Raw genomic sequence first — 14,516 nt, 5'->3', positions numbered from 1 at the left:
AATTAGGCTCAAGATGATCTGAAATGGAAGAAAGCTGAAGTGGAACTGAAACTTCTTACACTGGTGCAACCTTTACTATTTCCAAGCAAATTAAAACACGGTTTGTCTATTAGTGAAAGCAACACCAAAGAAACTAGCATGTCTCATGATTGTGAAAAGAGGCAAACATCCAGAAGTGAGTGTTGTTCAGTTATAGCTGTGTTTGCATTTCAAATACTTTTGCAGCAAGAAATTTTGTTTATTATTTAAAAACTAGTTAATAAGGAACATGCAGTATACTGTGACAAAAACTAGCAACTGAGAAATTGCAGTGTAGTGAATTTTGTCCAGTTCTCATTTATCTAAGCATGACTTTATACCATTTCCCTTGTGTGTGAAATAGCATGTATGTTTAACGTACATCATTTTATATATGAAGGTGTAAAAAGAATGGATGTTTTCAGACAGGTTTTCAGGAAAAAAAGTGAAACAGATGTATTAGCTTTTCTGTTGTCCTTCTGCTTCTTTTATGTAAAATTTCTTGGCATTGAAGCAAGAAAAACTTTTTAAGGCAACTGTAATTTAATTGTATGACATTCCAAAAAACTGCAAATATCCCAAACACTTTCAATTTCCAAAAATAGCAATGCTTACTTTTCACAGAAAGTAAATAAGCTTGGGAATATCTGTCTCCTTTGTATTTACTATTTCTTAGATTACATTCTATTATCTGCTGGCATAAACTGTTAAATTGATTCATTCAGATGTTTTCAAACATAGGTTTGTAACTAGAAGTAATGTATTGCCTTTCCTTTCCTTCCTTTTTTATAAACATTGAATGTAGAGGATTCTTTAAAGCATGGAGAGCCTTCTCATGATCTCATGATTTTGGCAACAACAGTGTTTTCCTGTGTCTGCACATCTAAGCAGGTACAATAAAATTAAAGGCATTCCTTATAAATGAATTACATAATCTGTAATGAATATGTATAATTTAAGATGAAAGGAATCAGTTGCATCATCAACAAACTACAAAAATGAAATAGCAAAAATGAAAAAAATATACCCATAAGACACGATTAATTGGTGATTTAACAAAAAATAAAGTGTTTTTTTGTTATTGTGGGGTTTTTTTTTTTGTTTGTTTGTTTTTTGTCTTTTATTGGTGCAATGTACTCAGGCTACTTTAAGAATGTTTAATAGATATTAAATCAATTTGCAATATCATAGAGCTAATTGCATGTTTCAGCTAATCAAGCACAGACAAATTCTTATATTAGATTTAGGTGGGCAAATATGCTCAACTGTAGAAAACATTTCTGCAATATTTATAGAAATGGAAGCAATGACCCTAAGGAATGATAATGCTTTTATAGCAGCAGTATGCCTGCAATTTAAGGTAAATTCTCACTTCAGACAAACAAGCAGCAGCAACAACAAAAACAGAGTGCAACTTTTTGTGCTGAAGTTTGTACTACAGAATAATTCTATTATATATCTGCTGGTTTATTCCCAGAGTAACCACTTTCAGCTTACTTGCCCAAACTGAGATTTCCCTTAATGTGCTGCCGTAAGGGAAAAAACATTACAGTGCAATGTCTCCACTAGCATTAACACTAAAATAGCTTGTGATCCAAAAGGCTAATGCAAAGTTTTCCTTAGAAAAACACATGTTCTGCTAACATGGCATGATGTCTTAACTGCAAAATTAATTTTAGATATAATTTGAATATCGGCCCAGTCTGAGTATAATTGGAGCATATGCATTTTTTAGCTTTAGTGTAATATTTTCTGTCAAAATGCACTACCTGTGAAGTAGTTATACCTTTAGATAGCATGATTTGTCATTTTTTACATGACCACTGTATTATGGAGGCAGGTTACCTGGATTTAAGCTCTTCTGGTTCTTCTACAGTTTCCCACAAATCTCCTTGATACCTAATCTGTCTGTTGAAGACAGATTCCCTCATTAACAGGGAATTCAGTGATGGTAAAGTTACATGATATAGCTGAGCCAATCTAACAGCTTGATGCCACCAAACAAGTGGCAAAAGTCATCTTGATTTACTTCTTTTTTCCATATTTGTTTTGTTGTGTCTTGTTTTTTCCCCCTCCCTCTACTTCTCAATATCAATACCCCTAAAGTATTGCTCTCATACACATACAGGTGTTCAGACAGTGTGGATATCGCAGGCTTGAGTTTCATTGCACCTGAGATATGAGCCCAGCTCTAATATAAATGGCGATAAAGACGTGTACTTCTCCTTGATCACTGTTCAAAATGTGTTTAACACAAAGTTGATGGACTTTATTGCCTTTTAAAATGTTTTAAATAGGAGGTCAACTGAATAGAGTTTTGAATTTGTTCATTATTCTCTTCACAAGATGCAGATGGGTTTTAACATTTTTTTCAGTTGTTGGATATTCCACTCCAATCTTTTTTTCTAGTTGTTTAAGCTGTTTTTCACTGCTCCCTCATCTGAGATGCACCAACAACCCATGGAAGTTCTCTGTCAATGCAAAATGAAACCTACTAATCTAGATCTTGTGCTGCAAATATTTAAATACTGTAATAAAAATAAACCTGTTAAATTATATTACTTAGTTTCCCCAGAATGCATTGACTATTATAACATTTCACTGATTTGCTTGACTGTCCTATCTAATTTTCATCTCACTGCTTTCCTTGTCTGTTTTACTTTTAAGAGCTTGACAATAATTAAAAAACAAACAAACAAAAAAACAAACAAAAAACAAGCCAAACCAAACCAAAACACCACCCCGCCCTGCAACAAGCCCCAGACATCTAAACCACTTGCATTATTGGAAGAAGAAAATCCTGGGTGGTCTACCAGAAATTACTTTAAAAAATATTTCTTAAGCTTTCAAAATATTGTCACCCATTATGAGAAGTATTATAATGGTTTATCTACTCACTTCGAAAAATTTAGACACTGGTTATGTACTGAGTGTTCTGAGAATGTTTGTATACCTACCTGTTTCTATAATTATATTGTTTTTTCTTTCCAGAATATCCATCCTGACAAAGAAATACTTGTTGATATAATAGTGTTTTTGTGGCAGAAGTGTAAAACAGGACTTCAGCGAATCCAAATGTGTGGAAGTGACTACTTAAAATCTATGCACAAACACAAAGCTTACCAAGTACTCATTTATTATAATGTATTTCTCTTAATATCAATGCAGTCTGTTATAGCAATGCAAAGATAAAATATTGCTAGCCGGTCTATTTTCTAATGGTAAAATGCAGACAAATCATCTTGAATTGTGTATGCAGTTTGAACACACTGTGCTCCTACATGCCTGTATCAAAATCTCTCTTAGCCTTTTCCCAGTAAAGTAACCCAATCTCTGTCGGTGGGCCGTGCTAGAGAGAAACTAAATAGTGAAAGCATTTGGGCATGATGTAAGAAGGAGCATTTGGTGTGTTGTGGCAGAAAATGTCAATAGTATTTATCCCAAGCCTTACCTTGAACTTTTCCTGAGACTGAGAGGCTCTTGGTGAAATGCAGTCTCATGAAGGACAATTTACACTAGTTTTTCTGGGCTGCCAGTTGATGCTGACCAAACAATTTCTGGAGGAGATCATATTGTGGCCCTGGTCCCTGTAATAAAAGTTTTCAGAGATTCTCCAGAAGGTAGTGTACAGTTACCTTCCTCTGTGTGTACAATAGGAGCATTCAGGTCTCTTTTATATTGTTTAAGAGGGAAGGCATGGGGATAAATGAGAGGCAAATTATTGAATCTACTGGAAGGCTTACCATAATATAACACAGTATAAAAGTTGTGCCTGTAGAACATTCGTAAACCTTTCTAAAATAATATAAAATAATAATATTCTAAAATAAGAAGTCTACTGTCCAAAGAAATAGGAGCTTTGGAGCAGCGTAACTTCAGCATCTTAGTCTGGTGGCATTCACAAAAAGAATTCAAATCCAAGAAAGGAGTTATATCAATTGTTGTGAATATTTTTAAACAATTTTTAGCGCAAAATCCTAGGCATCTCTGTGATACATAAATATCTCCCAAAAATATGTTTTAACTCTGTCTTGACACTTTTTCCACACCTGTCCTGCCTCGCTCCCCCCCTTCTCCCCCTTTTTAGTGGGTTCGTGTACTCTGGATAATAAATGAAGTAATTCACAAGAGCACCATAGCAGACACTGATGCTGTAATGCTTGCAGAGGTAACCCTACATCTAACTGCAATACTGGAAAACATAGCTGATTCTACAAGTAAGTCTAAGAAAAAAAACAGGTAAAGCTTTTAACAAAAATTTCATTTTCTTTAAAGAATTGCTTTCAAGATAGGAAAGTTTCTGAGTTGAAAACTTTGACAAACATACCTATTCAAAAATTATTGTCAAGAGATTGCTGAGAGTAGAATGATAATTTCTTGTACGTACAATTTCACCCATAATCAGAGCTAATGAAACCTGTTTTTCAAAGGATTTATGCCTTATTTCCTTACATTTCTCGTTCTACTGAAGTAACTCGATTTTGAATCACATCTCTTATGACTCACCCTCCCCACTGGCCTTCTACATGACTCTTAAACCCCTCAGAGTAGCCTCAAGTCACTCATATGTTCTCTGAATATTGGCTAGGAAGAAGGCAGTATGTGCTGTGGCTCATTGGGAGCATTCAAGTGCTGGCTGACTAGTGGCAGGCCAAAGAGAAGAGTGACATACTGAGATGATACTGAAGCTTTTGCTTTTATTGGGTCATTAATTTGGATCTCTTGGTACAGGAATTCAATTGTCTTTGAAATTGAACTTAACTTGGCCGACATTATTTGGATATAATGCAATCACAATCATGTTAAACAAATTTCCATCTAAAACCTGACTAAGGCTGTGAAATATGGATGTTTAGACATACTTTTAAAAGTTCTCTGTTGTTGTGGATATGGGATTTTAGAATATGAATCATAGTTCTCCTAAATGTTTTACAGTAACTAGGGAGTAGATTTTAAGGAACCTTTTAGAGCATATCTAGGAACAGAACAGAATGACAATGTCTTTGGCTCTTTTGAAAATAAGAAATTCTTATAACACTACTATTCATTATAAATGTAGAGTAGGTAATGTTTTCTGCGATTTTATGAAAAACATACAATTCTGATGGAGATTGAGTGAATCCTCATTGTAGCATCTCTGCTATTTTTTTTTAACCTGTTGAAATATGCCTTTTTGATGGAAAAGCTGAATAGATATGAGGTCAAAACAGGCTGATAAATAGCCAGTCAAGCACTTTTATGCTGAGAAGAGTCTTTTTACTGAATGAAAGCTGATCAAATCTACATTTTCTTATTTATGAGAAGGAGACTGTGAACAAGCAGGAATAAACAGGCAGAAATGGCACAAGGAGTACAGAAGTGACAAGAAGTTTGTCCCTCTGAAAGGGCAAAAAATGAATTTGTTTTGGTGAATAAATAAATTTTTGACAGGCTAGAGGGCTGTAACCAAGAGCCAAGAAAGTGTTTCCTCTTGTTTTGGCTGCTTCCTCTTGTTTTTTGAAAGGAAAACAAGTTTATAATTTAAAATAATTTAAACAATCCAAATGAACATTAAGAGTGTGATAATACCCCTTCCTGGAATATGAAATTGAAATAATGTATTATAAAAATACAACCTCACATATTTAAACATCCTCATACAAGTTAAATTAGCACTAAAACTACTGCAAATTAGATAACAATAGATCTGAATTGATTTAGAAGTGAAAAATTGATATGAATGCTACAACACTGTGAGGAACTATAAAATGAGTCCAAGTTTCACTGGCTTGTATTGCAGTAATGTTGCTATGAAACATACGGTATGTTTTAAAATAGTACGTTATTGGATAAACATATACAGAATTAGTGTAATTATACATATGTTGGTATTGTGTTAAAACCCTGAAAAGCTTTTCAAGAAATGTGAAGACTTGAATTATTGCCAGACTCTCAAGTTAATAGTAGAGCTAATCAAATGTTACTAAAACCTTCTGAATATATTTCATTTTCACTTTCTGATTTTCTTCCTATAAAAAAGGAAAAATAAATGCCCCTCTCTCGCAAGATGAAACCTGTGATATTCCTGAAATACTGATGGTACGTCTAATTTGTTTTCATTAATACAGCATTTTTGAATAGCATAAGAACACTTATTTCTGCTTGAAGCTTTTCATACTATTTTGTATTTAGCTTTATAAAGCTGAAATGTTTCACATAATCATAGTAATGCAGAGGAAAAAAACAAATATTTTTTTCAAACTAAATAAAAGCTGAACATTTTCCTGTAGTCTGTTTTATTAATTTGTGATATGGAAGAAGTTTTATTTGAAACTTTTTACAGCATGATCACAGTGATTTCCACTATACACTCTTTTTTATGCCAAAGTATGGTACCAGATTTAAGTGGTTTAATAGTGCATTTTTTAAAGGTCATACAAACTTTAGCCTTTGTTTCGTTTAGGAAATTTTTTTGCGTTGTGCTTTTGCCTGTTTCTTTTGTAACAGTGATGTGGAATAGATGAAACATCTCAAGTGTCCTTACTTTGTTCAGTGTGTTCAGTGCTCAGCACTTTGCAGAAGTGTCAAATATGATAGTTCAAAATTACTTACTTAAACACATGAAAAAGAAAAGACATACATTAGTCTGAGGATTCAAGAATTTTGTCAATGTTCTGTCTTAACACATACACATACGGAGAAGCTTTATTTCAGGGACAGTCTCGTTAGAGGTGTTGTTTTCTGAAAAATCAGCTTTTCTTAACAGTACCTGAAGGACCATTGAAAAACTACTTGTGAAAAATACTGTGCTTGTCAACTTAATTCTCAGAGTTCAGTTTCATTCTGGTATAAGCTAACTCTTTGAGTTAGTAAATTGTTTTTTTGAGAGCTGAAAGAAAATCAGTTCTAAATTAATTAAAATCACTTGAAATTTAAAACATTAATATTAGTATATAAAAGCACGGGGAGCAATGCCTATATACAGATTATTTTACAGAGTTTAAACTACAACAGCTAAAAATAATAGCACTCTACTTTGGATAGTCCATATTGCAGCTTTTAATGTGGTTATCTAATAAAGTGTATTTCTATGTGCTTTCATTTCAGAAAAGTCCTACAGAACAATTACAAGTTGCTTATGAAAGTCTTGAAAATGCAATTAATGGAATGAACACATATCGGTCAATGACCCTTCTACCAGATGGAAAGTCAGTATTTGACAGCTGTTGTACAAAGGTAAAGTCTACAGAAAACTACACTGCAACAAAATCTTTAAATAATATATTGGATTTTGATGACACAAAACTCATATTTTCTTCATACATAGAAATCTTAGCATTATTGAGCATACCTCATCTTCCTGCCCCTTGTAAGAAGAGAATAGAAAAAATCAACCTCTGTGTAGATAAATAGCATTTTCTCTTTCATTAATAGACTCTTCTAGGTTTCCTTTGCCATATTCTTTTAGAAATAATTATAATTTGTATCTTTCTCCTTTAAAATAAAAGCAGAAATCCTTTTCATATTTATTGCTTTCAACTGTTTATTATTAAAATTAATTTTTGCTGTTGAGGGGAATTCAGATTTTTAAAATATTATAATTCTACACGAATATGATCTTTGTTTTGTGGACTGGTAACACGATAAAACAAATTTTTCTGCAATTTTGTATTTATTATTAATCTAATTTCCATTATGAGATTTTGTCTTAGTGGTTTTTTTTTTTTCCAGTATCCATGCTTTCTCTGTCTTGTTATTCTCCTTCCTTCCATACTTTCTTGAATGACTGCGTGTTACACAAACATGACAAATTTCAGTGTTTGTCAATTTCTGAAGTAATACCAATGTCAAGATAAATGCAGTAAGCTAAGTAATAGGAGTTCATGTGTTTAATTGCCACTTCGTACTTATTAGGTGGACTCAAATGATCAGAATTTGAATTCTGTTTTGGGATGTGGTAATGATAAGACAGGAACAAGTGATGGTTTTGTAATGGATTTACACTTGGAGCTCATACAGGCCCAACATCGAGTAGCTGTGAAACTTCTTAAAATGACACAAGGTAGGTTTCAGTAAAGCTAAATGATCTTCATAGCTTCATTAGAGTCCTCTGTTAATACATTTCGTAACACTAAGAAATTAAGGAGTATCCATTTCTGAAGAGGAAGCTGATGTTGGGCAGTTTGTATGCCATGTGCAGACAGAAATAATGTGCTGAATTGCAGAATTCAGATTTATCACATGGTACTATTCTCTAACCTCTACTCAACCAATGGGAGTTAAATTTTGCTAACAGCTACTGGATTTGTTTCCCAGAGAGTTTGTTGTGGTACTTCAGTTACAATAGTAACTCTTACAGTGTCAGGAAGGGAGAATTTGCTGATGCTCTGCAGAAATTTTTTTCTGTAATGCTAATTTGCTCTCTGGAGAATAACTTGAATATTTTAATCAGTACTCTTTGTAATCTGAATTTCTACTCCTGTGAAGTTGTCCTTATCTCTTCCCAGTCAGGAGATACCTCAGTCTTGCCAAATGCCTTCTGAAAAAACTCTACTTGGTGTCCCAATCCTGGTGATTTTGGTTTTTTAATTGAAAGCTAGTATTAGTTTGTTGTTGCAGAGCTCTCCTGTGCACTGCTCCCTGTGATCAAACAAGATCCCTCTTTTCCTGTCGTGTTACTATAACTGTTAAAGATGCTAGAAGATGAGGGTGGAATATTTTTAGTGGCATAATCCAAGAAATTCTCCTTGAACCAAAGAAAATAACATGAAATGGAGCAGAGCTTTACTACAAAACTACAAATTAACCCCCTGACTAAAATTTTCCTAGTAGCACTATCAGAATGAATAACTCGGGATTTTCTTCTCACATAGGTGCTCAAAAGGGTGACAGAACTCTTAAGTCTAAGAAGTCTCATGTGAAGAATATGAAAGATTACCATTATTTAACAGGCAAGGCTTATTAATTAAGATTTTAGAAGTATAATAAATTACTGCTACTGTTTTATGAATGTCTTATAATATCTATCTTACAGAGGCACTTATAATGAGGAAAATAAAAAAGAATAAGCTATCCAGAGCAATCTTTTTGATGCAAAAAGCTACACAGAAGTTCCCTGAAGAGTTGACCACTTCTTCCCAAAAGAAGCTGCTGGAGGTAATAAAAAAATACTATGGCAGAAATTCTTTATCATTATCACAGTTTTTCATGTTCTATATAGTTAAGACATGGATTACTCCTTCTTACTAAAAAAAGCAAAATGGAAGGAACCTGAGGGATATTGGGAGGCTTTATCTTCTCTTATCAAGTGTTCCCTAAGGAGTTTTATGATGATGAAAAAATTAAGTGACTTAAAACAAGGAAAGAGCACATCCCCAGATGTTGTGCAGACATGCAGACTGCAAGAAACCTGAAAGAAGATTTCATCTTTCTTTCTGCACTTAGTCATGTAGGCTTTGCAATTGTGAACTTCTGCCTTGCCAAAGGAGGTTTCCTTCTCCCCATTGCATCCTTCAACATTCTTCTTTTTCCAAGATCTGTAAGTTGTGTTACTTTGTCTGGTAATGATCATATGAGCTTTATTCTGTTCTTATTTAATAAAGAGTTTAGAAGTCGGAGATCTTGGAGTTTATTTGGCCTAAAAGTAGGCTCTTCATGGACTTATTTCAAAGTCTTTGGAAATCAATGGGAGTCTTTCCATTGAGCTTTGCACTAGCATCCATGAAAATTGCCTTCTCATCAGTGGGGCATAAAATTTCATTATAACTTGTACAACAGATAGCAGAATCTGCAGTTCTGACTATAAAATATGTGAAAAAGTATTTTAAACAAGAAGTTACTAGAAAGTATTTAAAGTGCTACAGATTTGGGAGCATGATAATGAACAGACATATCTTCTATGTCAGAAGAATGCAAAAACTGGAAAAGACATACACTGAAAAATCTCTCTCCTGTATTTGTAAAATAGATGGCATTTATGAATATTAGGTGTAGTGACATGGCATGAAAGTTGTAACTGTAGTCACCAGTGAAGACTTACAAGCAATTCCCAAGAAACCTGTTGTTATCTCAAACAAATGTTTGAAAATGCCTTATAATGGGCTTCACTGTATTTTATTTCTGTGCACTTTTAATAGAGGAAGGTGTAGGTAAATAAATATAATAAATTTGCAGCCAGTTGCCAGAAAATGTCAGAATTAACTTTGTTTGGACAAACTTAGCATGATTGTCTTTGATATTTGTACTATGATGAATTATTTAATTATGTGCTCCATTAATTTTCTTAATTGAAGTGGGTGGTGCTTACTTCATGAACAGCAAATTCATACCTTTATTTTCATTATTTGTGTAGAAGATTTTGACTTTTTTATTGTAGAACATCTAAGAGATCTATATAGAATGACTCATATCTTTTGGTCTTTTCTACTGCACTCAGCACAATATAAGTTCTTATTACACTGCAAAATAGGAAAGCAGGGTTTTTTTTTTTTTAGAAACATTTGAATAACCTTTTCTCTTTCAGTGAACTTCTGGGCAGGTATGAAGGCTTCTGAGTCATATGTATACTGATCTACATGACACTGCTTAAACACTGGAGCTACTGTTGTGTACCCTTAATTTTTTTTTTTTTTTTTTTTTTTTTTATTTTTAATTTCTCTCATGGTTGTTTCATTCTTCCTTCTTGTCCTATATGTTTTGTTGGACACCAAGTCTTTACAGAATTGGGTACACTGGTAGTTCTTGTTAGCCAGATGTAAAATTGAATTAATGTGGTGAAGCTAATACCACAGTGCCAGTGTGTGGCAGAGGCAGGAATCTGGTTTATCACAGGATAAGCCTATGGCAGAAGCAAGGATTTTTTTTTTTTATAATGACATTTGGCTTCCTCAACCATAAGATTATTCTTTCTTCTCTTGCAACTCTGACACATTTATTATCTTCCAACTACTACAACTAATGCAGGACGGGTCAAGCAGGACCACTCTCAGTCACAACGCTATTTTTTTCCAACCTGGGAGCAGTTCCATCCTTGCACTAATAAGAAATATGTCTTCAGAGAAGAATGAGGCTGTGATGGTTTTAATTAAAAATTGTATCATAGTACAGCTTGCTATAAAGAAGTATCATTTTTAAGGAAGATAATAACTTTACAGTTGCTGACTGCAGAAGTTTAATTGATTGTATGAGGGAAAGAGTTACTACATATCTCATCAATAATCTTCTTTTCTTCCTTAAACATTTTTCACTAAGGTGGATGCCACCCTAATCTAAAGGGGGACAGAGTAGGGTGAAGTGAGTGGTTGTGCAAATTATTAGCTATGTTATGTGTTTAAGGCTCTATTAAATCTTAGCTCCTCATTTCACTATAAATCTGTGGCTAGTTTTTGGTCATTTTTGAACATGAGATACAAGGCTTATTCAATCTGTCATCTGACCTGGTATGGTTGTTCTTATACCCTTATAAACATATGAGGACAGAAACAGGGAGCTGGTAAGATACAAGATTATGGGACTCTCACTGAATAATTATCAATTTGGGATTTTCTTTTTCAGTTTAGCTTTCAGACTCAGTTCAGCCTAAACCTTTGGTCCAGTGTATGGTACTAAAAGGTTTCAAACAAAAACTCTAGTTGTAGGAAGACATAATCTCTCTCTTCTCCCAAAAGAATGTAATTTGTCCAAGGCATCCCTAATCATCTCTGGGAGGTGGCCTTTTTGGCTTTGATTTGCACTGGATGGCTTCCACAAGTAAAGACATAAAAATACTAAATTCTTAATATTAAATTTCTTAATATTAAGTTTCTCTTCTCCTAATAATGCAAACTAAGTGAAGAAACCTACCAATTTGCCATTCAGTTATATAAGAAAAAAGTGTACCTTGATTTCCAAACAAATGGCTACATAAACACTGTGTGCTGGGGGCCCACACATTTTTGGAAGATACTTATAGACTGACAGTCAGTGCTCAGTTCTCTCCAGCTAGCCAAGGGAAGTGGCTACTTCAAATGTTCTATTTTTGCCAGGCCTGCATTCTCCTCCTTTTATTTGTTTCTGGACTTTATTTCATTCCTCTTTCTGTAGTGCAGAAAATCAGTCTAACCACTTCCACAGCTCCTTCAGAAATTCCACAGATTAGGTGTCCAGCTCTCTCCTAAGTAAGAGTTGGTATCTTTTCTGTTTCTAGCTGGAGCTAATAACTGGTTGCTACTAATTGCTAATCAACATTATTTGTGATCACTTTCTTTTTTCCTATAGGTTCTTACAAAATTGGACATGTCTCAGTCCTGCTTCTTTCATGTGCAACCTTGCATTCTCTTTGTTATACATTGTGAAATTAGTCTGCATATGTAAGTCTTGCACAAAGTACCATCCATCCTAACTTAGGGTATAAGATCATATGAAAAGCTATAAAAGTTTTCGACATAGCAGCACATTTTTTATAAGATCATTTTGAAAGCCATTTATAGGTGTTAAATCTGTCTAATTGTTATGTTTTAATAGTTTTTCCCTTTTGTTTTAATTTAAAACATAGGAAGCACTAACTTTAATTAAGCAAGTTGAAGCCGAACAAAGTGCATTGTATCACAGTCTCAAAGAAGCTATGAACAGTAACAAAACACATGGGACTCCTCCTCCTCCTCTATTACTTTCCAGGTCACATTGCTCCATGACATTTAAACCAGCCACATTCTCCTCAGATATTCAGGTAATGTTTTTCATGATGACTGCATAAGAAATAATAAGAAAATTCACAAGAGAGCAAATTTGTTTCAACAGTACTATACCATCACAGTTTTCTCGGTTATTCTTGAGACGATTGTTATTCTGACTTAATTAAGTATGCTTTTTTTTTGTCCCCGTGAGTCAATTGTGAGTCACTGTTTTGATCTTCACATTTGCGTGAAACTTTCTTTGTCTCAAGCATCGTGTTCCTTGCTGCGTCTGTCATATAAGCCTTATTTATTCTACTTGAAAAAAGCTCATTCTCTCACTTAGGGGATGACATGCTCAGACGAGATGTGAGGCTATTGTATCACGTGATGCAAGTACCACACTGAGACCACTGTTAATGAAGTGCTGAAGTGCCATAGTTCAGGTGGAAAAATCCACCTTCTGTTGAACATGATTAATCACAGAACTACTCATAAGGGATTTTAAGAGAGGTATCTAGTTCAACCTTCTGCTGAAAGTAGGGTCAGCTGTGAGATTAGACCAGATTGCTCAGGGCTTTATCTAGTCAGTCCTGGAAACCAAGAATGGAGACTGAACAGCAGTAGGGCAACCTGTTCATGCGGAAAACTTTTTCCTTTATGTACAATTGGAATCTCTTGCTTCAGTTTAGGTCTAATCACTCCAGTTGTTCAACATTTCTTGTTAGTGTGAAAGGAGGCAGGAGGGAAACTGTCTGTAGTATCTAGATGTAGTTTAATGAGTGCTGAGCAGAGGGGTTAGTCACATTCCTCAATGTCCGAACTGTACTTTCCTTAATAAAGTTCAAGATGCTTTTAGGCTGCATTGCTGACATGCACACCACTGTGTCATGCTCAGCTTCCTGGCTAATAGGACCCCAGATCCTTTTAATGCAGCTCTCCAACCCATCGGTCCTCAGCCTCTATCTTTGCAAGGAATTCTTCCTTTCCAAGTGCAAGATTTTGGATTTGTCCTTGTTAAATTTCATGAAGTTCCTGTGGGCCCCTTCCTCTGGGCTCTCTAGGTCCTTCTGACTAGCAATCCTGCCCTCAAGGATATCAACTGTTTCCCTCAATTTGGCATCATCTGCAATCCTGGTGAGTGTGTGCTCACTTTTTTCTTCAGGTCATTTCTAAAGATGTTAAACAGGACAGGTACCAAGGTAGTCCCCTGCAATACTCCACTTGTTGCCACCCTTCAGGTAGAGTATGAACCAACAATTAGTCTCTGCGCCTGACCTTCCAGCCATTGTTATACCCATTTATCTGTTCACACCCCCATGCTGTATCATTCTAACTTGTATATAAGAATACCGGGAGACAGTGTTGAAAGAAGTGTCTTGCTCAGGTCGAGGTGAATGATACCTACTCCTCTCCCCTGCTCTGCAAATCAAGTAGTTTTGTCACAGAAGCCAGTCGTGGTAATCAGCCATGATTTGCCCTTGGTAAATCCATGCTGACCTTTCTAAATCACCTTATTCTTCTCCATATGCCCAGAAAAGGTTCAAACAGGCTAAAGTATGAAAAAGGCACTAGCTGCAGTTTTCTTGAGAGAGACGTTTTCATAGAAATTTTGCAAGCTTCTTCAAAATTATGATGTGTATAAAATTAGCAGAAACTCAAATATTTTTAGTAGTGGTAAGAATGTTTCTGTGAACAGTTGTTTTATAACTTGCAGTTTTATTGCAGTTTGATTAGTCAATTTCAAAGAAATTAATTATGAAAAATGTCTTCCTTTTTGTCCCTAATGAACTTAAAATTAACATACTTATTTAAAGTCTGGTAGTTCATTTGTTTTACCAAATATTAATACTTCATTCTGTTCAATAC

At 34.6% G+C, this 14,516-nt stretch overlaps 1 protein-coding gene across 1 annotated transcript in view; it reads left to right on the top strand.

Annotated features, from left to right (window-relative positions):
• The window catches only part of CFAP54 (cilia and flagella associated protein 54), a gene marked incomplete at its 5' end in the record, with an annotated part of 114,217 nt that overhangs the window by 24,754 nt on the left and 74,947 nt on the right, over positions 1-14,516 (top strand). The window contains 11 exon segments of the mRNA XM_080349867.1: positions 7-175; positions 824-909; positions 3,010-3,144; positions 4,106-4,257; positions 6,038-6,044; positions 6,046-6,096; positions 7,105-7,233; positions 7,912-8,059; positions 8,871-8,948; positions 9,032-9,153; positions 12,530-12,703. Coding sequence (XP_080205993.1) covers positions 7-175; positions 824-909; positions 3,010-3,144; positions 4,106-4,257; positions 6,038-6,044; positions 6,046-6,096; positions 7,105-7,233; positions 7,912-8,059; positions 8,871-8,948; positions 9,032-9,153; positions 12,530-12,703 — 1,251 coding nt within the window.

The sequence above is a fragment of the Nesoenas mayeri genome (assembly GCF_963082525.1).
Source record: "Nesoenas mayeri genome assembly, chromosome: 1".
In the NCBI taxonomy this organism is placed as follows: domain Eukaryota; kingdom Metazoa; phylum Chordata; class Aves; order Columbiformes; family Columbidae; genus Nesoenas; species Nesoenas mayeri.
This window is presented reverse-complemented; position numbering and strand designations above follow the sequence as displayed.